A 24,647-nucleotide genomic window follows, 5' to 3' on the forward strand; every position below is an offset into this window, starting at 1 on the left:
GTCTCCCATAGGGCTCAATGGCACTCTGCAGCTCCAACCCGGCCCAAGGGAAGTCTCCCATAGGGCTCAATGGCACTCTGCAGCTCCAACCTGGCCCAAGGAAAGCCTCCCATAGGGCTCAATGGCACTCTGCAGCTCCAACCCAGCTCAAGGAAAGTCTCCCATAGGGCTCATTGGCACTCTGCAGCTCCAACCCGGCCCAAGGAAAGCCTCCCATAGGGCTCAATGGCACTCTGCAGCTCCAACCCGGCCCAAGGAAAGTCTACCATAGGGCTCAATGGCACTCTGCAGCTCCAACCCGGCCCAAGGAAAGCCTCCCATAGGGCTCAATGGCACTCTGCAGCTCCAACCCGGCCCAAGGAAAGCCTCCCATAGGACTCAATGGCACTCTGCAGCTCCAACCTGGCCCAAGGAAAGTCTCCCATAGGGCTCAATGGCACTCTGCAGCTCCAACCCGGCCCAAGGAAAGTCTCCCATAGGGCTCAATGGCACTCTGCAGCGCCAACCTGGCCCAAGGAGAGTCTCCCATAGGGCTCAATGGCACTCTGCAGCTCCAACCCGGCCCAAGGAAAGCCTCCCATAGGACTCAATGGCACTCTGCAGCTCTAACCTGGCCCAAGGAAAGTCTCCCATAGGGCTCATTGGCACTCTGCAGCTCCAACCTGGCCCAAGGAAAGTCTCCCATAGGGCTCAATGGCACTCTGCAGCTCCAACCTGGCCCAAGGAAAGTCTCCCATAGGGCTCAATGGCACTCTGCAGCTCTAACCTGGCCCAAGGAAAGTCTCCCATAGGGCTCATTGGCACTCTGCAGCTCCAACCTGGCCCAAGGAAAGTCTCCCATAGGGCTCAATGGCACTCTGCAGCTCCAACCTGGCCCAAGGAAAGTCTCCCATAGGGCTCAATGGCACTCTGCAGCTCTAACCTGGCCCAAGGAAAGTCTCCCATAGGGCTCATTGGCACTCTGCAGCTCCAACCTGGCCCAAGGAAAGTCTCCCATAGGGCTCAATGGCACTCTGCAGCTCTAACCTGGCCCAAGGAAAGTCTCCCATAGGGCTCAATGGCACTCTGCAGCTCCAACCCGGCCCAAGGAAAGTCTCCCATAGGGCTCAATGGCACTCTGCAGCTCCAACAAGGCCCAAGGAAAGTCTCCCATAGGGCTCAATGGCACTCTGCAGCTCCAACCCGGCCCAAGGAAAGTCTCCCATAGGGCTCAATGGCACTCTGCAGCTCCAACCTGGCCCAAGGAAAGTCTCCCATAGGGCTCAATGGCACTCTGCAGCTCCAACCTGGCCCAAGGAAAGGCTCCCATAGGGCTCAATGGCACTCTGCAGCTCCAACCCGGCCCAAGGAAAGTCTCCCATAGGGCTCAATGGCACTCTGCAGCTCCAACCTGGCCCAAGGAAAGTCTCCCATAGGGCTCAATGGCACTCTGCAGCTCCAACCTGGCCCAAGGAAAGGCACGATACCGAAGCTTGAACGAATCTGAAACTTTCATACCCAGCTCAACAATACGATTTTGTTGCACTAATGGTCGCAAAGCATGAAAAAGTTGCGTAATTTAACAAAAATATCATAGAAAATACAATTTTTTTTGTAATTGGACTTTAATTATCTGTAGTTGTACTTTAATGAATGGGCCCCTAAGGGTCAGTTATATTAACATTCTGATTCTAGAGGTTTTTGGGTTCTATAAAACCATAAAAAAACGCATTTCACCAAAAACCATGTCTAGTCATTTATAAATAATCCAAATTGGAAAAGCACAAACAAATTAACATGCAAAATGAAAAGAGAATGAAAACATATTTTTTGGTGATTTTTTTGTTTTTCCATGAATCTCTGTTAACTTACAAAAGAAAAAAAAAACCCTCTAAAACCACAAATTACATAAAGATTGTTACAGTTTGACTTTGGAGCAGAGTATGGCACACAGAGGCAGCATAGGACAGGCAAAGAATGGCACATACAGGCAGCATAGGGCAGGCAGAGTATGGCACACACAGGCAGCATAGGGCAGGCAGAGTATAGCATATACAGGCAGGGTAGGACAGGCAAAGAATGGCACACACAGGCAGCATAGGGCAGACAGAGTATGGTACACACAGGCAGCATAGGGCAAACAGAGTATGGCATAAACAGGCAGCATAGGGCAGACAGAGGATGGCACACAGGTAGCATAGCACAGGCAGAGTATAGCATATACAGGAAGTATAGGACAGGCAAATAATGTCACACACAGGTAGCATAGGGCAGGCAGAGTATGGTACACACAGGCAGCATAGGGCAGACAGAGGATGGCACACAGGTAGCATAGCACAGGCAGAGTATAGCATATACAGGAAGTATAGGACAGGCAAAGAATGTCACACACAGGTAGCATAGGGCAGGCAGAGTATGGTACATACAGGCAGCATAGGGCAGGCAGAGTATGGTACACACAGGCAGCATAGGGCAGGCAGAGTATAGCATATACAGGCAGTATAGGACAGGCACAGAATGGCACACACAGGCAGCATAGGGCAGGCAAAGTATGGTACACACAGGCAGCATAGGGCAGGCAGAGTATGGTACACACAGGCAGCATAGGGAAGACAGAGTATGGTATAAACAGGCAGCATAGGGCAGGCAGAGTATGACACACACAGGTAGCATAGGGCAGGCAGAGTATGACACACACAGGTAGCATAGGGCAGGCAGAGTATAGCATATACAGGCAGTATAGGACAGGCAAAGAATGGCACACACAGGCAGCACAGGGCAGACAGAGTATGGGATAAACAGGCAGCATAGGGCAGGCAGAGTATGGCACACACAGGTAGCATAGCACAGGCAGAGTATGGCACACACAGGCAGTATAGGGCAGGCAGAGTATGGCACACAGAGGAAGCATAGGATAGGCAAAGAATGGCACACACACACAGGCATCATAGGGCAGGCAGAGTATGGCACACACATGCAGCATAGGGCAGGCAGAGTATGGCACACACAGGCAGAGTATGGCACACAGAGACAGCATAGGGAAGGCAGAGTATGGCACACACAGGCAGCATAGGGCAGGCAGAGTATGGCACACACAGGCAGCATAGGGCAGGAAGAGTATGGCACACACAGGGAGCATAGGGCAGACAAAGCATGGCACACACAGGGAGCATAGGGCAGACAGAGTATAGCACACACAGGCAGCATAGGGCAGGCAGAGTATGGCACACACAGGCAGCATAGGGTAGGCAGAGTATGGCACACACAGGCAGCATAGGGCAGGCAGAGTATGGCACACAGGCAGCATAGGGCAGGAAGAGTATGGCACACACAGGCAGCATAGGGCAGGCAGAGTATGGCACACACAGGCAGCATAGGGCAGGCAGAGTATGGCATAAACAGGTAGCATAGGGCAGGCAGAGTATTGCACACACAGGCATCATAGGGCAGACAGAGTATGGAACACAGAGGCAGCATAGGACAGGCAAAGAATGGCACACACAGGCATCATAGGGCAGGCAGAGTAGGGCACACACAGGGAGCATAGGGCAGGCAGAGTATGGCACACACAGGGAGCATAGGGCAGGCAAAGCATGGCACACACAGGGAGCATAGGGCAGACAGAGTATAGCACACAGGCAGTACTCTGCCAGCCCTATGGTGCCTGTGTGCCATGCTCTGCCTGCCCTATGCTGCCTGTGTGTGCCATACACACAGGCAGCATAGGGCAGGCAGTACATACAGTGACACAATGCTGTCTTAGGTGTGAAAAGGTGAACAAAGTGGGGCTTATAGTCTGAGTCTGATGTGTGAACACTGCAGGTGGTGAACAATGCAGACACTAAAAGGTGTGAACAGTACAGGGGATTACATGTATAAACAATACAGGGGTTTACAGCCTGAATCTGAGGTGGAGCAATGCAGGGGGCAGTTAATATCAGTACTGATACTTTGTAAAGCTTACACAAAGGGAAGCAGTCACAGCAGTCAGACAGTTGGGGGGCCAGGTGCGGCTCCACGGCCCGCCAGTTGCACAGCACTGTTTTAAGGCATTGATCCCCAACCAGTGGCCCATGAGTAACATGTTGCTCACCTTTAATGTTGCTCCCAGTGGCTTGAAAATAGGTGCCCAATTTTAAATTTCTGGCTTGGAGGCACGTTTTAGAAGCACAGAGACACAGTTTTACTCCAAGCAGAGCCTTCCGCAGGCCAGTAGTCCATATGGGGCTACCGAATAGCCAATCGCAGCCCTTATTTGGCATCCTAAAAGGATTTGTATCATACTTGTGTGGCTCCCCAACACTTTATACATCCCTGCTTTAAGGTGTTACTGTTGGTCAAATCCATGTTATAAATCAGTTTTCAGCCAAAACGATTGGGCAGTAAGTCATGTTAAGGCGATGTGGAGGTGATGTGGTTCTCTGTTACCAGAGAGAAATTTAGCTTTGAATATTTTTTCTTATTCAAATTCTATGGAAATATTCAGTAAGTCAATGAGGTTAATTGATTCTCTGGTTTAGGGAGCTCTCTCAAAGTAATACAAGTAGATAAGGTGGCCACTTCAATCAGCCACTGGATCTGGAACTATTCAGAACTTTGCTTATGGAAATGAAGCTGGAGGAAACTAATCTCTGGGTTTGCAAATTACAGCTAAACTGCAAAATATCAGGAAGAGATTTGCATCTGTCAAATGTGATCAATTTAGATAGATTGGCATCCCATGGAAATGCCTAAAGTCCTGCTAGAAATCCCATGGAATTGCCTAAAGTCCTGCTAGAAATCCCATGGAATTGCCTAAAGTCCTGCTAGAAATCCCATGGAAATGCCTAAAGTCCTGCTAGAAATCCCATGGAAATGCCTAAAACACTGTGTGACAATCAAGACAATGTTCTCCTGTCTAGCAAAGGTTGCTGAAAAACTTTATGGACAGGAAAAAAATCCTTCATTTTCACTTAAGGTTACACTCCTTTTGGAGACCATGGCACAACAGCCCATCTAAGAATGTGTAATGTGCATAACAAAATGTGCATCAAACACAGGAGTTGTTGAGGAAAAATATATTCAGATTTAGATAAAAGGTATTAAGCTTGATTTAGTGAAATTATTGTGTACATGATGTGTTCTTCTTGTCCTAGACAATGTGGACAAGTTATCAGCTGCCATCTAGAGCAGGTTTGTCCAACTGGGGACCTGTGAGCTGGATGTGGCCCTCTATGCTTTTTATGGCCTCCAGATTGCTCAAGAGCTCCATAGATATCTTTGGATAACATCAAAAGTTCATCATAATCTGGCATGATCAGCCACGTTTTTTGCACTTTACACCCTGCCCAACCTATACAGTTGGTTTGGCAATAATTCTTTTTTAGATTAATACTGTGGTTGCTAACCTCAACAGGCAATAGGGATCATTTATTAAAGTCCGGAATGCAAGGGCTGGAGCACTAAAGAGGGCAAAATCATGTCCCTTAGCATAGCTGTAAACCGCACCTTGAGCCATCGGCAAAGTGGAACCTACCAATGCCAGGTGAGAAATGTAGAGCTCTGTTACTCCTTGTGCCCATTGCCACTCCCTAGGATGCCCCTGTACCTCCCCCAGCCCTGCATAAGAAGCACTTAAGTCCATAACGTACATTCTGGAGCTCAAACACTTGTATTGCAAAGTGCAAATAATGGGGATAAAGCATCTGATGACCATAAATGTCTTAAATGCCTCTGTCTTATCCTTACAGAAACAGTGATATTGGATAAAATCCCACATTGACCCTACACCAGTAAAAAGTTAAATCAAAACAACACAGGATAGGCATACTGTACATTGCGATTTTGTTATCTTTGTTGCCTGGGAAGGTGGTGTCTACAAGCTGATATGGGCAGAGAGAGATATGTTGGGAACTGCATGACATTGGTTTATACCTAGGAACGGGTTATAATTAGTCATAATCAGGAATGGGCTGCTACAGGGACGTTTCAGACTTAAACTGATGATGAAGAAAAACAGTACATTAGGGTTATTTGCATCTGTCAGGTGAGTTTAATGGAGATTTACGTTTACTCTCTTACCTTGCAAATGTGTAAAATGCTGGGTCTTGCAACAGCCGAGGAGAAATTAGAACTTTGGTTGATAGCCTCAACATGAACACATCTGGCGAAGAAGTCCATGAATAAGACTCAAACAATTGTCACTTTTAGGTTGTTGTTACTCAAAGGTGGTTGATTTGAAACTCAGGACATTTTGCATCACTGATCCTTTTGAATCAAAGAGAATGTGATTTTCCATCAGATGAATCGGGAAGTCGACTGAGGGACCAAGTCTATACATCTGAAGCAGTGCAAACTCAATGTGAAGAAGACAGGACAATAATGATGTGGGAATCGATAACAAAACTTGTTGCTCAAAGCATCTTCTTACTTTTTGGACTGGCAGGAAACATGTTTATCCTGGTGATGAGTTTCACTGACTGGAGGAAGACTCATAGCTGGAATCCTTACGCTGTTATCACAATCAGTATTGGGATCTCTAACATCCTGCTCCAAACTACTACATTTCTAAATGAGTTCTTTGTTCTGCTCTTGACAAATGTTTCTGTGCAGGAAACAATGATTAAGTACTTTATTGCCACCCAGATATCTCTTTTTATAAACAGCCTGTTATTTTCCCTCTGCCTCTGCTTTTACTATTGCGTGAAGATCCTCCAAATGAACCAACCGTTCTTCCTGAAGATGAAGCAAGAGATTGCTAGAATAACTCCCTGGTTTCTCTCAGTATCCATGCTTGTATCTTTGGGCATTGGAATACCCTCCTATTGGGACCTTCACTGGACTCTGACCGGAGCTACAAACTCATCAGCAAGTTGGATACAAGTAAATGTGAAGCTCAGTAGAAGATACCAGTGGGTGTTTATTCTACAGATGCTGATCTCCTCAGGAGCTTTAATAGTCTTCTTCTGCCTGGCTGTCACAATTATCTCCTCCCTTTGCAGACACATGAGGCGCATGAAACTCAACAGTGCTGGCTTCAATAAATCCAGCTTAGACGTCCATGTATCAGCTGCTAAAACACTGACTTTGATCTTGCTTCTCCATATCTACTTCTTTGTGGCAGTATGTATCCTCTTCAACTCTCCGCTCACTTGGGGAACCTGGTTTTTTAATCTCAGTTACATAATGGTCGGCAGCTTTCCGTCATTGGATTCTTTCATTCTCATCACTGGGAACTCACAGCTATGGAATTCTCTAAAAAATATATGTCTACTTTGTAGGATTTGCCATACAATTCCTCAGGACAGGCATACGGTCCTTCATCTTTGCTCTGGTATCCATCCCCCTTTGGAGAGGGTGACAGAAGAACCAGTGTAAGAATATGTTGTGTGTGCCATCAGCATTATCTACAGTCGTCCAAAGGAGGAGACTTAATTGACACATATGAGATTAAAGAATATAGAATTTACACATGGCAAAAATGGCTAACTACCAAAATTCCATTTTCCCAGAAGATTCCCTACCCACCTTCAACCCTGAGCAGTGATGGCATGTTAAAGGGGAACTCCACCCAAACTTAAGATAATGTCAAGCAACTTTGCAATATACATCAATTAATAAATATGCAGCCCTTTGGAAAAGTTCCCTAAGCCCCGCCCCCTGTTCCCCTGCTGATCTGGCTGGCTACTTTGTGACTCAAATAAACTGTAACAGTAGTCGCCTGTCCCCAGCCTGCCTTCAGCCTGCATCCTCCATATCCCACAATTCCCTGCACATGTAATGTCAATAAGGAAAGGAACATCCCAGTGCAATGCATTGTGGGTTATGTAGTTCCTGCATGCTGTCTGTAAGCTGTGGAGAAGTTGTTACAATTTGTAACATCAACGTTTTAGTCCCTCCTCCCCTGCCAGCATTTCAAATGATGCAGAAAGAGAAGAACTGTTTTGCAGCTGGATTTCAGCGTATAAAAATGGTATTTATTCATACTTTTTGAAATAACAGATTACAGTGATAGGGATAGGGGTTTCTGTGTTGTGTGGGGCTTTTTAATCAATTACTCAACTACTAGCCACAAAAAAGGCAGCAAATGGTATGTTTAACATATATTGCTCTTTATTTGAATAAATTCGTTTCTACAAATGTCTGGTATTTACTTAATAATCTGAAATAACGTCTGCACCAGAAAAGGCGCAGAATAGTCAAAAAAAAGTCCAATTTTTTTTTTACTTGTCGCATGAAAACTGCTACTTTTTCGAATTGTTGCACAAAAAAACCAGCGTCAAAAATCTGAAACCTCTAAAGTTTCAAGGAAGGGAAGGGACATCTGCCATGGACTTCTACATGGTCTCGGCAAGTTTTAGCTGGCGAATTTGGATTTTTTAGTTGATTTGATGCCTAGTCAAAAATTGCAACTTTTTTTTATACTACTTTTAGCGCTAAAAATCTGAATTGGAAAAAAAAAAATCAGACAGTTAGTAAATGGCCCCAATAAGAGATCAAAATCACTGAAAGACTCCTTATCCGTAAAGTCCCAGTTTCTGAGCATTCTGGGTAATGGATCCAGTACTGTACTTACTAGCAGACAAGAAGTATATACAACACACACAAGATTTCCCAAAGAGCTGGCTCGGAGTATTGAGTTCAACCCTATACAAACAGCGGAGGAGAATGAGTACATATCATGTGTATACAAATAACTGTGCTGACAGTTTGCATTGGCCAAATACTATTATCAGAGATCGATGGATATTTTGTTTTGCAAATGATTCAGAGAGGAGTCACGGCAGGTCACAGAACTGTGCGGTAAATCCAACAGGAACTCATTTTCTTACAAAAAAGTATCATTAGAAGAAGATTCCACCACCCTGTTTGAACCGAGAGCCGTGGCACAGATTTCTTTTATATTTAATATTGAACCAAAATGGAAAAAGGAAGGAAAAGCTAAGAAAAGTCATAAAAAAAATCCACAAAAAGTCATGATTTACAGACAAAACCCAGTTTCGAGACAAAAGAAAGAACTTCATGGAAAGGGATCTCTGCCATTGATTCTGCATGAACTGGCAAGTTTAATCTGGCAAACTGTCCAATTTGGATTTTTAGCTGTTTAGATGCACAGTAAATCTCTGAAAAATCACAGCTTGTTTTCTCTGCAACTTTTTCTAAAACAATTCGAATCAAGTGTAGGGACCCAAAGGGTTAATATGCACCTATGGCTTTAAACCCTACAACTTAATCATTTCTGATGTTACTGGGTAAAGACCCATGTATCAGTTTAGAGTTTGCCTTGTGCCTTATTGGTTAATAGGCAGACCACTCCCTTGGCACTCTAATATAGTGTTTAGCAGGGGGGTGGGTCTTCCTCTTTGGCTGCATCTGCTGACCCAGGTGGAAGTTCCACTGAGCCTGGGATCAACAGGACCCCCGTAAAGCCATACTTGCCCTAGAGTCTTCATCTACTCTAGTGAAGTCGGGGACAGGGACCCCATGAACGAGGACCAGTTAGTTACTCTTGTCGAGCACTTTCTAGGAAAGTGAGATAGAGAGGAAAGGAAGCAAGAGCAGTTTGGCTCCACCAAGGAAAGTAGCTGGAAGTACCCTTCCATACAGGCACTGTTGCCTCAGCATAGGGCCACGTTAAGGTGGATGAGGCAGGCAGTATTTAAACCCTGATCCACAGTGGGACCCTGAAGGCTAGAGGTATTCAACCTGAGGACAGAGGTATCTTTTTGACTGCTTCCAAAGGGTGGCCAAGCTGACCAGGTGCATTTACCCTGCCCAGACTCTAAAGGAGGTAGGATAAACCGGCGTGTATCCTCTCTGTGCAGTCCTCAGGGAGTACTATCATTTAACCGCTGTATGTGAGTATATTGCAATAACCCTGCATATTGATTGTCTCGGACAATAAACCAATTCTATTGTTCAACTGCAAGAACCTTCTGGCGCACATTTGTTAATCTGCACTGCACGCAGTTACAGTGGGTTGTAGTTGCACTACACCATAGCTCTGTTTGGTCACTTCCATTTTATCGAAGGCCCCTCCTGAAGGATTGAGTCGCATGTACCCCATGCTCTAAACCTATCCTACCCTGGTTACAACCAAAAAGGGGTTACACAAGTTTAAAACTAAAAATCGATGGTTAGTAAATGAGCCCCTCAGTATGTTACAGAACGGCCAACTTTTGAATTGGTCTCCATTTTCTTCTTCTTCTGACTCTTCCCAGGTTTTAAATGGGGGCAACTATGAGCCTACAATGTTATTGCTTCTTTTAATGCCTTATCTTTCTGTTCAGGCCTTCTCCTATTCATATTCTACTGTATATCAAGTTTTATATAATGACTCGCTTTACAGCTGGCATGGAGTTGTTTCCCCACGTCTTGCTGAGCTTTCTTGGTAATTTTACCTACTAATCCTATAAAGGGCTCAGAACTTTCCCCTTTGCCCTTTCACATAATAACCTGACTGCAGTTACTAAAAGTCGCCAGCAGATGGCGCCCAAGAATACAAAGTCAATTACAAAAGATTTACTCGGATCCCTCCCCTGGGCCGTCCCATAATGCCTGTCGCCCCCAGCCAAGGAGACAGCTGCAGAGATGTCTAAACGGAGAGTGTTGGAGTTTTTCTATGATGTGGTCTCCCCTTATTCGTGGCTGGGGTTTGAGGTGAGAATCTGCCTCGTTTAGTCCGTGCTTATTATAGTTCCGTGTCCCTGTGCAACAAGAAATCCTTCCGCCAATTGCTGCAAGATGGTTCCCAGGCTGAAGGGCAGCAATTTTGGGTCTCTTTAAAGTGAATTTAAGTGTTTTATATGTAAAAAAAAAAACACCCCCAGTCCAAAGAGTCGTACTAAATAATGTGGCAGGCAACCAATAGGCAAGCTCCTAGTTAATTTGTTACTATATGCAGCAGGGTTCCTAAACTGCAGCCTGACAGCTTTTGTTCAACTACAACTCACAGCTCCCCTCTATCTCTGGAGCAACAACAGCCATAGGATCACAGGTGTACCAGCCGTGCAGTCTCTTTATAGAATTCTATAACAGTATTGTCCAGATCTGGACTGGAAATAAAAGTAGCCCCTGGCGATCCTCAGATTGGAACGGTGTTTGGGATGCGCTGCAACCAGGATTTGGTTTGGGGTTTGGCTGAACCTTATGTGGGGGATTAGGCCAAATCCAAAAGTGATGGAATCAGTGCAGCCGTGTATATTTCTGCCTCTTGTATACCATACCCTTTAGTATGGCTAGGGTTGTGTGCTTTTTTAAAAATAAATAGTAGTTCCAGCCCGGCCTCAAGGTGGCGGCATGACGTACGGGGCTGTGTCTTAATGGTTTCAGCACAATAATGCCCCCATACACAAAGCTAGGTCCATACAGAATAGGTTTAGTGAAATGGATATAGGAAGAACCTGATTGGTCTGTACGGAGCCCTGACCCCAATCCAACCGAACCCCTGTGGGATGAATTGGAATTCCAATGGGAGCCGAACCTGATTCCCGACATCAGTGCCCAGGCTCTTACCTATGAATGGGAGCAAATCCCAGCAATGGGAACCTTCCCAGAAGAGTAGGGGCTGTTAGAGCGGCAAAGGGAGGAGCATCTTCATACTCATCCCCTTGGTTTGGGAATAAGTTGTTGGCCATTCAGGGGTCTGGATATCCTGCTAGTGTATCACTGGTGGGTATTGTTTCACATGTAAGTGGCCCCTCTGCTCTGCGGCTCTCTGTTTGGCTCAATATCAGCTTTCCTTTCTTTCGGGCCAGGTTCTGTGCCGTTACCGGAATATCTGGAATGTAGATGTCAGTTTGCGTCCTGGGTTCCTTGCAGGAATCATTAAAGCATCAGGTACCTATAATATTTGGGAATAACAGGGAATGGCTGGTCCTTCATCCTTCACACAATTGCTGTTAATCCATTCTTTCCCCAAATGCCCCACGATACACTTCTTCCTCGCACAGGCATGCAATCCCTTTTGGGTTTTTTTAAATTGGTTATTTTTCTCTGTGGTATTCAGAATGACTTTTATCCATTTATGTACATTTCCAACCCAAAACATATAACACGAATATTAATGTTCATTAATAGATTTTGCATTCTGCCCCGAGATGGGGTGTGCAGCACCAGCATTTGTCACGTGACTTCAGTGTGGGAGGTTCTTTGGCACCATGTTTTTGGGGTATTTATGGATTACTCAACTCTGCATAGTGAAACAACCAACTCTAATATTGGCTAGCGTTGGAGTGGTGTTGAAGGTGTGGTTGTAATTACTTCCTTTCCTCTGAGTGAGAAAAGTGCAGGACACTTTTGCATATCTGTCTGTCTGTCTATCTATCTATATCTATCTATCTATCTATCTATCTATCTGTCTGTCTGTCTATTTATCTAAGGGTGAAGACACATGGAGCTACTAGTAGCAGCTACTTGCCGTGACTACTAAAATAGACAATGCTGATCATTTACTAATAATTGTCTCTATGTGTGTCTTAGCAGATCCAGTTCTCAGTATTGTCTATGGCAGGGGATTTTCTGGTGTTTAGTAGCTGTGAAAAAGTAGCTGCTACTAGTAGCTCTGTGTGTGTTCACCCTAATAGTCTGCCCCTGACTCACAATCATTCAGCTCCTCCTTCACCTTTCTGTATGTTGAAGTGATGGATTCTGGGCCTTTGCTTTCTTGAAAATCTGTGTGCCACCCCCCTTGGGTTCTCCAGTAAGAATGGTCCACATATGAGATGTAAGGAGGCGGACCATAGGCAATGATGGACTTCCTGTGTTATACTTTACAGGGGAAGGTGGGATCAGGGTGGGCATGAAACATGGTACCAACCTGCATTGAGGAATGCAATAAGGATAAATGGAGGCAGGAATTGGTTAACATTATCCAGAATGCATGTGATTGGCCAAATTCACAGCTAATAGGATACATGTGTGAGGTTGCAGTACCTAATGGGATCCCTGTTTGTTCCTAGGAAACTCTCCCCCTCCCATGGTCCCACAGAAGTTTGCCTACATGGTGCAGGATCTGCCGCGAGTCTCCGCATGTTACCAGGTTCCTCTCCGACTTCCCAGCGACTTTTTCCAGACGATCATTAAGAAAGGTGAGTTCTGCGCAGCCATTTGCCTTTCAGATCATCTCTGACAGTTTGGCCCATCATGATGCCGTGGCCTCACAGCGTCAGGAACGCTTCTAGATATCCAAACCTGGGGAACATGCTCCAGATCGTACACAAAGTGCCCCAAGTTTTGCCCACCCTGATGAAAGGCATTTATACTGGCAGTGACTTGTATGGCAGTTGCCAGCATGCAACAGTGTTCCTTATGTACCGTTAGCCTAGATCGTTCAATTGTTAACCCTTGCCCTCCCACTGATTGTAACCACTACAGTACTTTGAGTCAGGGGCCTTAGCTGCAGGTACCATATTAGCAAAACAACAATTGTGCTTTGAGGCTGCAAATGTATTACTTTTATTACTAATCTATCTATTCAGCCTTCTCCTATTCATATCCCAATCTCTCACGCAACTGCTTAGTTGCTAAGGTAATGTGGACCCTAGCAACCAAATAGCTGCTAAAATTCCAATCTGGAGATCTGTTAAACACAAAGCTATATAATTAAAAAGGACATATAAAAAAAATGAAGAGCAATTGCTAATTGTCTAAGAATATCTCTCTTTACATCATACTAAAAGTTAATTCAAAGGTGAACAACCCCTTTACGTTTGAATCTGTTTGAATCTAATGAACCTTTTTGCAGGGAGCCTCCAAGCAATGCGGTTTGTCACAGCCGTGGAGATGTCTCACCCAGAATATTTAGAGCCGGTGTCCCGGGAGCTATGGATACGGATCTGGTCAGAGGTCAAAGTTATTTTTTTTTTACTTCCCTATAATTTCAGTTTGTCATTGGTTCCTTTAATGCCAAAAACATGAGCTGACACTGGAGGCACCCCAAATGCATGGAGCAGCTGAGGAGGGACCCTGTGCTGGGAAGTGGAAGGGGCATTAGGGAAGGGTAACCTTGAGCCTTAAGGTGGCCATTTTTGTGATCAACAAATATCCTTGTGCTGATGTCTCCCATATAAGAGGAGGCTATTGGCTGAGCCAGACATGGCATCCACATATGTCATTCACGCACAGTTGCTGAGGGCTACTAAGGGGAAGCTATGGGACAGAGGTTTCAACAGAAATGGGCACCTGGGGGTGTATGGCATTATTTCTGCAGGAGGATGATGGAGAACAGGGGCTGTAATGGGTAACCCTCTCTAGGTTTGGCCTCATAGACAGGGGTAGGTATAGGGGGGAGGGGAGGCGCTGTGGCGTGTTCAGTTGGGAGTTGACTGAAAAGGAAAGCTTTGGTAGGGAGTGCTGGAGAGCAGACAGCAAGGTAACAATGGACTTCTTGCTATATGTTGGAGAGCAGTCAGTGAGGTAATTATGGTGTTCTGGCAAAAAGTTGTATTTTACCTAAAATGTAAAATTTTCAGGGAAACCTTGCACTAATGCTGTCTCAGAAGGGCCATATATCTGTGCATACCCTAATTCACACTGCTTGTGAAATTCAAGTTACTGCAACTTGTATCATTTTTAATAGGGGGGAAGGTATTGGGATGAGAAATTAAATCATTGGTTGTGCCCTTAGTCTGAATGGGATATTGGTTTGTGTTGCTTTAGACAAAGAAAGGAATATATCATTGGCTGTGGCTAAGTGCTGCCGGTACAGCTCTGGGGGATTTAGTGCCTGGTGCAATGTTGCTTTATATTACAGATATTTTATGGATGTGATTTCTCTATTTTTATTATTCCAACTTTACTTTTTAGGACAAAGACATCACAGAACCAGAGAGTATGCTAGAAGTAAGTGATCCCTGGGTAAACATAGTCATGAAAATCCTGCTAGGTAAAGACCCATCATAATAGCCATACTTATGTGTCAGCCCTGGTTACCAAGCACCCAGCGTAATGCACATACACAGGGGTTTGCTTTATCTCCATAGGCAGCCAAGAAAGCTGGGATGTCGGTGGATCAGGCAAAGAAGCTGATTGAGTCTATCTCCCTCCCTGACGTGAAGAACAAGCTCAAACAGAATACAGAGGAAGCATTAAAATACGGGGTGCGTTCTTCTTCATATGGTTTATGCCCAGTATGGATACCCCCCAAAAGGACACATAGTATCACAATCAGCCCGGCATTGCAGTATGCTCATGGTTTTCACTGTCCCCTGGTTTGTTTCCTTACAGGCTTTTGGGTTGCCCACAATCGTGGCCCACGTGGATGGAAAGCCTCACATGTACTTTGGATCTGATCGCTATGAGGTTTTAGCGCATCAACTGGGTCAGTAGTTTAGTCCTCTTAAAAGCAATGGAACCTCATAGTGCAGAGTAACTCAAACCCTTAAAATTACTCGAGGAAAGGTAAAAAAAAGGTCAACGTTCCAGCAGCATTCATTGAATTTATTAATTTAATATTAATTCATTATGAGTCACATGTTTAAATGAGAAAGGTGGGATATAATATTATGATGTGGGGGCAGTAATAAAAGTGGCTGCTATTTCCCATTGATCATGATCCAGGATTCTGGGAAATGTCTTGGGGCTTGCAGCAGAAATCTGAACGGAGCGAGGCTTCCTGTAATCAGTAGGCATTGTGGGTAATGGAAGTTCCTGCGCGTTCTGCGCACTGACCCCCCTTACTTGTGATGTTGCACGTAACACGGTTATTTGATTTTTATTAACAGGAGAGAAGTGGATGGGACCCGTGCCTCAGAAGTCATAACTGTAACACAGACAACGGGATACAAGTGCCTTTGTTCATTGCCTTTCAAGTATCATTATAGCTAATAATAAAAGTCAGGTCAAAGCATTCCATTGTGTATGTGGTTTTCTTTGACTTTAAATGAATCCAAATATTGTGTATATATATATATATATATAATATGTATATCATATATTTATGGAGAAATAATTGTCTATTTATGCACTAATTTGAGATTATATGGATAACACAATTGTTTTCACATACACAGATAGTGTTGACTGATAGGTTGATTGTGCAATTGCTACATGATTTGGATTGGGCACTCACGGTTTTGTTTTGTGCTGTTGATGTTTATTTAAGTTTTTTAATTGCTATTAGCAATATCCTTGAGAAAGGTCCTAATGAGGACTGAAACGTTGGATTTTTCGATGTGATCACAGTAAAGATATTGTAATTTTGATATATATATAAAACAGCCATGCAGCCCACTGAGGATTTGCCAGTAATATAACCACATCTAATACCCCATAGAAAATGAATGCATTTGGCTGCTCAGTGAGAGTTAAATGAATTCTAACAAATGTACACTTCAGAGTTGAAAAATGGGTTAAAGGAGACATACTGGGTAAAAAAACAAGAATCCGCCAATGATTATTCACCATTTTAGGTATAGAAGTACCGTGCTTTAAAAAGTAGTTTTATTGTGCTGATTAAATGAAAATTTCTGCAAACGCCGTACTATTCTCCACTTCCTGCTGCCTCAATTACCAGGCTGTGCAGGGGGGACATTGCCACCCAGAACCTTCCACTGTAGTATAGGAACCAATCAGCAGCTAGGCTGACCTGATAGGGAACTACAGCCTGTCTGCTTGTGTGACTGGCAGAGCTGTGATTGGCTATGCCCCTCCTACTGTACTTTTGACAGGAACTGTTAGGACCCACCCACCCCTCATTTTAAACACAGACAGGGACCATAAAGTTTACAAGATTAGGGGGGTTATTATTTATGCTATATGTCTCCTTTAATTTGTCAAAAAGAAATTCTCCCTGAGAAATCAAAATAACTGCTGGGAATCTTTCTGCACCCAGTGCAGGGGCTCTGTTCTTACCCTGAGGTAAGGGTAGTTCATATTATTAAGGTAGCAGCAGGTTGGAATACAAGCAGCACTATCTGGAGCAGTAAGAGCCATAGGGTTTCCAGCTTTCACCCTGACCTGCCTGTTTAGTATAGGAAAACACACGGGTTGCAGTTCCTATACATCACCAGCAGGTGGGAGCACAACCCCCAAACACCTTGCGTCTGTCTCCCAATCACAGGCGGCTGGGTAAACTTTGCTCCCTTCCCACAATGCCTGTCGGCCCGGGCCAAGGAGAAAGGAGCAAATATGTCTAATCGGAGAGTGTTGGAGTGTTTCTATGATGTGGTCTCCCCTTATTCATGGTTGGGGTTTGAGGTGAGAAATGTGTAGTGTTCGGTCTGTGTGTATTACGGTACGGTCTCCCTGTGCAACCGAAATTGCTTCCGCTGCTCTCAAATCGCTGCGCATTGGTTCCCAGGCTGAAGGACACCAGGTTAAATACGTCCCCTCTGTGACGGCTGACTTACCTATACACTAATTTCATGTGATATTTACGTTACTCTGCGCACAGATAAGTCTCAAGCTGCATATATCTCTATATTTATATAAATGGTGCTGCCAGAGGTAACCCTGCACCTTGTCCATGGACTCCAGGGAAACAGAGCCCCCTAGTGGCCACAGTATTTAAATACACAGTCGATTTATTTCTAAGCCTTTTTAAATCCGCAAGTAGATAAAGCCCATAACATTAATATGAGCTGTAGGGATTCAGATCTTTGCAGACAGACACGGTATATTTTCCATGAATTTCCACCTCTGTTTAACAATGAATTATTGCACTTACACTGTGACCTGCCTCCCCGTACCCAGTTGTACCCAAGGATAAGAGTCCATTAGTGATACTGACACAAAAAAACAACTTTTTAAAAAATGAATCTACATAAAAAGTTACCTATAAGTCATGTTAATCATTCTTTGCTGATAGGGCTGATCCAAGTCTGGCTTGGGACTCCTCCAGTTACATGGGAGTAGGAGAAACAATAGGTTAGCTGAAAGCAGTTCTAATGTGTAGCGCTGGCTCCTTCTGAAAGCTCAGACTCAGGCACACTTTACTGCTGCGCTGCAAGTTGGAGTGATATCCCCCCTCCCAGCAGCCGATCAGCAGAACAATGGGAAGGGAGCAAGATAGCAGCTCCCAGTAGGTATCAGAATAGCACTCAATAGTAAGAAATCCAAGTCCGGCTTGGGACTCCTCCAGTTACATGGGAGTAGGAGAAACAATAGGTTAGCTGAAAGCAGTTCTAATGTGTAGCGCTGGCTGAAAGCTCAGACTCAGGCACACTTTACTGCTGCGCTGCAAGTTGGAGTGATATCCCCCCCCCCCTCACCCCCAGCAGCCGATCAGCAGAACAATGGGAAGGGAGCAAGATAGCAGCTCCCAGTAGGTATCAGAATAGCACTCAATAGTAAGAAATCCAAGTCCGGCTTGGGACTCCTCCAGTTACATGGGAGTAGGAGAAACAATAGGTTAGCTGAAAGCAGTTCTAATGTGTAGCGCTGGCTGAAAGCTCAGACTCAGGCACACTTTACTGCTGCGCTGCAAGTTGGAGTGATATATCCCCCCCCCCTCACCCCCAGCAGCCGATCAGCAGAACAATGGGAAGGGAGCAAGATAGCAGCTCCCAGTAGGTATCAGAATAGCACTCAATAGTAAGAAATCCAAGTCCGGCTTGGGACTCCTCCAGTTACATGGGAGTAGGAGAAACAATAGGTTAGCTGAAAGCATTTCTAATGTGTAGCGCCGGCTGAAAGCTCAGACTCGGGCACAATGCACTGAGATGGCGCCTACACACCAATATTACAGCTAAAATTACATTTGTTGGTTCAAGAATAAAAGTTTAAATGGTAAAGTGATTTATTTGCTATGTAAAGAGTGTAATTTAGAAATAAAAAGTACACCATAAAAAGTGGCCTATTGTATGTAGCAAATGGAACCACTACTGGCTGAGGACAGAATATCAGGAAAGGTCTTTTTAATAAGGGAGCTGTAGAGAAAAAATTGCCATGAAATCAATTGGCCAAGCTCCTTTGAATATAACTAAAGCAAATACAATTATATACAATCTATAGTTTGCCCCCTGGAGGTCAGTGTAGGAACTGCATATGGATTTGTGAGGGTTTCGCATTTGGCAATGAGTTTTTGTTACATTTTATTGTTTCATCAAAGTGATTGCTTTGACATGTAAGGCTCTCCTGATATCCATTTGGCTTCTTTTTCTCTTGGGGCAGGTTGTGTGCCGATACAAGAACATCTGGAACGTAGATGTCCGTTTGCGCCCTGGGTTCCTTGGCGGAATCATGCAAGCATCAGGTGGGTGTAATGGCTGTCTGTGTGTGACGCACAGTAATGAAATAAATTACTTTTATCCAGTTCTACATTTTAACCCGACCCATGAATAGATTCTGTGTTCTTCCACACAGTCTGCAGAGGAAGCAGAATAGAAAACTATAGGCTAAACTCAGTAAAACATACAATTTACAGCTGCAATTCATTGTCAGTATCATAGTAATCATTTCAAGGTGAACGTCCCCTTTAAAATGAGCCAGAATCATGTGATTGATCTAATACCCAGCAGGCCATAGCGGAACAATAATATAATCAGCAGTGTGTAACGTTTCAGTATTTAGTGAGTTAATTCTTTGTTCCCAGGTAACTCTCCCCCTGCCATGGTTCCAAAGAAAGGCGTTTATATGGCGCAAGATATAGCAAGACTCTCTGACTTCTTCCAAGTTCCTCTCCGACAGCCCAGCAATTTCTTCCAGTCTGTCATTAAGAAAGGTGAGTTCTGTATAAAGATGGCAGTTAGTCTTATCTTGAGGTTGGTTTCACAGTTGGCTCCTCAGGATGGATGCAGGGGCAATACAATAAACCAAAGGTACGCCAAATCTTATGCCCTCTGCTCCAGGCCCAACTGAGTGAAATTGAATGTTTTATTGTGACCAGACATGGGCCAATAAAGCTGCTGATTTAGCCTCATTGGACCAAGTGAACATCTTATTGGGGACTGCTCAACAGCCAGCCTGACTGATATATGGGCAAAAATCAATCCGATATCTATCATGCAGGATAGAAAATCCTATTGAATAGCCCCCCCCCCTCATCTCTTTGGTATAGTGCATTGGTTAGTACAAACATAGTATCCCCGCTGTGTTCTACCCTTTTCAGCAATTGCACCATTTTTGCAGGGAGCCTCCAAGCAATGAGGTTTGTCACAGCCGTAGAAATGCAGCACCCAGAATTCTTAGAGCCGGTGTCCCGAGAGCTGTGGAGACGGATCTGGTCAGAGGTGCGTTTAGAAAGGTTTCTTCTCTAGAAAAGAATCAGACTGTAGGCAACTCGGGGTTGTTGTCTCAAGGGTAAATGTTTTGAATTGAGTCTGAATATCATACTCACAAATGTGAGTGTGGGTATCAGTACAAAGCTGGTTCTTGGTGGACTCACCACTAGGGGCAGTCTAGCTTTTATGCAAGAATGGACCATTGACTGTGGGTTCTGCTTGGTGCTGGAGGAATTCTGAGACATGGGGGCTTAAGTCCTATTGGCAGCTTTGGATAAGGATCTTTATCGATATCTTTTCTACATCCGTTCTCATTGTAACTTTACTTTTCAGGACAAAGATATCACAGAGCCAGAGAGTATCCTAGAAGTAAGTGAGCTCTGTGTAAACTTCTACAGCATGTGTGTTGTATGATATATATTGTTTCATTATGTGGCAGTGTGCGTACAAGGATTCCCGTCCCCCCCACATGCACTCGTCTTACAGGCGCCCAGACGTGGGGGAACTTGGAACGCGCACTGATGTTTGGTTTATCTCCTGTAGGCGGCTAAGAAAGCCGGGATGTCGGCAGATCAGGCAAAGAAGCTAATTGAGTCTACGGCCCTTCCTGAAGTGAAGAACAAGTTGAAGCAAAATACAGATGAAGCATTAAAATACGGGGTAATTTCACTTGTTTCTAAAGGATATTCACTATAAATACTGTAGATGAATTGGCACCTATTACCGTATTTTTCGGACCATAAGACGCACCGGACCATAAGATGCACCAGTTTTTAGAGAAGGGAAATGAAGAAAAAAAGATTCTGAAACAAATAGTGTCCTAAAATATTTTATGTGCATTAAAACCCAACCTGTACCAGCAGCACCCAACATATTGCCCCCCACCTGTACCAGCAGCACCCAACATATTGCCCCCCACCTGTACCAGCAGCACCCAACATATTGCCCCCCACCTGTACCAGCAGCACCCAACATATTGCCCCCCACCTGTACCAGCAGCACCCAACATATTGCCCCCCACCTGTACCAGCAGCACCCAACATATTGCCCCCCACCTGTACCAGCAGCACCCAACATATTGCCCCCCACCTGTACCAGCAGCACCCAACATATTGCCCCCCACCTGTACCAGCAGCACCCAACATATTGCCCCCCACCTGTACCAGCAGCACCCAACATATTGCCCCCCACCTGTACCAGCAGCACCCAACATATTGCCCCCCACCTGTACCAGCAGCACCCAACATATTGCCCCCCACCTGTACCAGCAGCACCCAACATACTGCCCCCCACCTGTACCAGCAGCACCCAACATATTGCCCCCCACCTGTACCAGCAGCACCCAACATATTGCCCCCCACCTGTACCAGCAGCACCCAACATACTGCCCCCATCTGTACCAGCATATAGCCTACAGATATACTTTAAGAAAAGGTTTTTTACTTGCCCGTGTGGTCTCCGTGCAGATCCCTCCTCTATTTACCGGCGCTTAGCTCTGGCACTGTGCGCATGCACAATGACGCGCATGCCCTTACGCATGCGCGTCATTGTGCATGCGCACAGCGCCAGAGCTAAGCGCCGGTGAATAGAGGAGGGCCCTGCACGGAGACCACACGGGCAAGTAAAAACATTTTTTTAAAGTATATCTGTAGGCTATATTCGGACCATAAGACGCAGGGACTTTTTCCCCCCACTTCTGGGGGAAAAAAAGTGCGTCTTATGGTCCGAAAAATACGGTAGTCACTAGCAGTAGAGTGTAGGCCAGGGAGCCATTGTTTTCTCCTATTAAGAGATTTTATTCTATACTTCAGAACATTTGCCAGGGTGATTCCATTTAAAGGACATGTCAACCCTAAATTTCCCTACCATGTATTTAGGTTGGACACATCTCCCCCACCCAAACCACACCGGTGGCCATTTTCCCTTTTACACATCATCAGAAGTAGAGCAGTGTATCTACGGGAACCAGTAATGCCATCTCTTTACTGGTGGATAGACTGGAGGGGGTGTGTTAAGTAACCTGAGAAGATTCACTGCCTTAGCTTTAAACTGAGCATGCTCAGTAAGCCAAGAGCCAATGTCAGTTCCCAAGGGAGGGGCCTGAGTGGGTTAGAGGAGGAGGAGGAATCTTAAATGATTAAGGGGATGCTGCAACAGTACTATTTAACTTTGAACAACTGCAATGTCAGGTATTTAAATATTCCAAAGAGGCTGTTCACATATTAATGTTTTTGTGCAGGGGCGGGGCTACATGTCCTTTAAACAGCCATTGTGCCGCTCATATACATTTTGCTACTTCTTATTCCCCTTTGTTTTATTGTTGCCTGGTTTATTCCCTTACAGGCTTTTGGGATGCCCATCATTGTGGCGCATGTGGACGGAAAGCCCCATATGTACTTTGGATCTGATCGGTTTGAGCTTTTAGCGCACCAACTGGGTCAGTATTTTTGAAAGCACCCTCAACCCCTTTGAGGCCTTGCTTGAGTCTTGTACTTATTTCATGTTTCAGTAAAGGCAGCAGTGTTAAAACGGTTTGCCTGCCGCAACATGGGGCATGGTTATTGCTACACTTACCACAGCCACCCAGGGCCCTACAGCTAATCACAGGACTTACTATGCAAGTAAATAGTAATGCAAATCTCCCATGTCATTAAATAACAATTAGTAAGATTGAGAAAGAAAACCTAAGATGTATCTCACTGAAAGGTCCTGAAATATCTTACAATAATTAAACACATTATTCAGTGAAAAACACAACCATTTATTGGCTCAGAATTTAAATACAAAATTCAAAAAACATAACATAAAACATACTATACCAAATGGAAGGTACATCCCATGCTACCTGGCACCCTCTCTCCTTCCTAACGCGTTTCGCACACTAAGTGCTTCATCAGAGGAAGTATGGTGTGCCCATGTCACTTCCCTTTTTATACCCAAAACTTTTAATTTGCACATTTTTCAGGGTTACCATTAAGGCTCTGTAGCAAGCATATATCATACATTACTATATCAAAGCTTTTTCAGGGTTACCATTAAAGCCCTGTAATAAGCACATACTATATCAAAGCTTCAAATATACATCTCACAGGGTTTCCCAAAGAAAAAACAGCCGCCCTGTATTAAGCACAAATTATACAGGTTAATCAAAAAAGTGAAATCTAAAACTTATAATTAAATGTGAAAAAAATAGATAATGTTTTGATACAAACTAATACATTATAGACATAACACCTTAAAAGTTCTGAGCCTAAAAACCAGATATGCATCATTTTAAGATGCACTACCATGTGATAACCACGATTACAGATGCTATCTATGTTACTAATAGTTTCACTGCACCTCAGAGATACCAAAATATAAATACATCTAGTACAAAAATTTCAAACATCATCCAGATACCTCTGAAGCGCAGTGAACCCCAAACCACATCTCTTAAAGTGACAGTGCATAAACAATTAAAACCCATACTCAGTTCTCAGCAGTACTCTTGCAATCAGCGAGCATTCTGGGAACCAGAAGTTGATTATCCTTTGCGATTGTGATAACGTATAGAATTTGGTGCTCTTACAAACGATTTGTTGTTTCCTAACAGGTGAGAAATGGATGGGACCTGTGCCTCAGAAGCCACGATTATAATCTGTAGAAAGGAGAAGAGATAAAAGTGCCTTTATTATTGCCTTTCAGTGCCATTCCAGCTAATAAACATATAAAGCTGCTGAGATCTGAGACAGTTCGTGGTGTATGTGCCTTTTTATTTTATACAAATCAAAAAGTCCATAGGGTTTAATCACACACGCAAGTGCAGTGAGCAAAGTGCAAAGCACAATCACCAGGGGGCAGATCAAAATGTGAGATTAGAGTTCACCACAAAAATTTCACCCACTTCCTATTCATCCCGATGGGATATTTAGAATTGTATGTATCAAATGGTGAACTCTAACTTTCACCCATTGATAAATACACTTCTACAAATCCCATACGAATGAATAGAAAGGGGTGAGATTTTTCTGTGGTCAGCTCCTAATTTCACATTTTGATAAAGTTTTTATTCCTTCTATCTCTTTCCCTTCAGGCTCAGTTTCCTCCCCACTGTAGAACTTTAGGGTCATTTCCTCCTTGTGCCAAACCTTTAGGCTCCTTTTCCTATTTTCTCTTGGACCCTTTAGGTTCAGTTTCTTCTTATTCAACATGGTGCCATATAATTTGCCATTACTGAAACTCACTGTATTTATTCTTCTGTTGTCACAAAGACTATTATCATTTTCCTGGAGTCCGTCAGAAAGAAGCAGTGTTGCCCCCAGCAAATTTACACCCCTAGTTCCTTTGCCCCCACCAATACAGTGTGGCTGTTCTTGATCCTATATCATTAGATTTCAGTTGATTCCCTGTTCAGTTGTTCACCCCCCAATGAGAGAGAACCTCACAGCAGAAAGAGGATAGAAGAGCCCATTGTACACTATTCTCAGTAAATGGAGCGGTATCAGCAGAGCTGAGTGATGTATTGGGAAATAAGTGCAGCACCAGTCA

General features: G+C 44.3%; 2 protein-coding genes across 4 annotated transcripts; both read left to right on the forward strand.

The window, feature by feature from the left end:
* Nucleotides 1–6,342: 6,342 nt before the first annotated feature.
* On the forward strand, nt 6,343–7,335 carry t2r41 (bitter taste receptor 41). The gene is given in 1 exon segment (NM_001172025.1): nt 6,343–7,335. A coding segment is annotated over 1 exon segment (993 nt).
* A 3,136-nt stretch (nt 7,336–10,471) lies between these two features.
* On the forward strand, nt 10,472–23,853 carry gstk1 (glutathione S-transferase kappa 1). 3 transcript variants are annotated; one of them, XM_004915803.4, is made up of 8 exons: nt 10,472–10,617; nt 11,715–11,796; nt 12,918–13,046; nt 13,703–13,803; nt 14,764–14,799; nt 14,940–15,056; nt 15,184–15,277; nt 15,681–15,806. In XM_004915803.4, exons 1-8 carry the CDS (start codon nt 10,549–10,551, stop codon nt 15,716–15,718), a joined length of 666 nt encoding a protein of 221 aa, XP_004915860.1. In that variant the 5' UTR covers nt 10,472–10,548; the 3' UTR covers nt 15,719–15,806.
* Nucleotides 23,854–24,647: the final 794 nt, after the last annotated feature.

This window comes from Xenopus tropicalis, chromosome 7 (genome assembly GCF_000004195.4).
Source record: "Xenopus tropicalis strain Nigerian chromosome 7, UCB_Xtro_10.0, whole genome shotgun sequence".
Lineage (NCBI taxonomy): Eukaryota > Metazoa > Chordata > Amphibia > Anura > Pipidae > Xenopus > Xenopus tropicalis.

Coding starts and splice junctions, on each gene's coding strand:
- gstk1 (XM_031905035.1), top strand. CDS start 10,549: ATGTCTAAACGGAGAGTGTTGGAGTTTTTCTATGATGTGGTCTCCCCT. Junction 20,127..20,450: donor GGAGACGGATCTGGTCAGAG/GTGCGTTTAGAA, acceptor TTTACTTTTCAG/GACAAAGATATCACAGAGCC. Junction 20,487..20,660: donor AGCCAGAGAGTATCCTAGAA/GTAAGTGAGCTC, acceptor TATCTCCTGTAG/GCGGCTAAGAAAGCCGGGAT.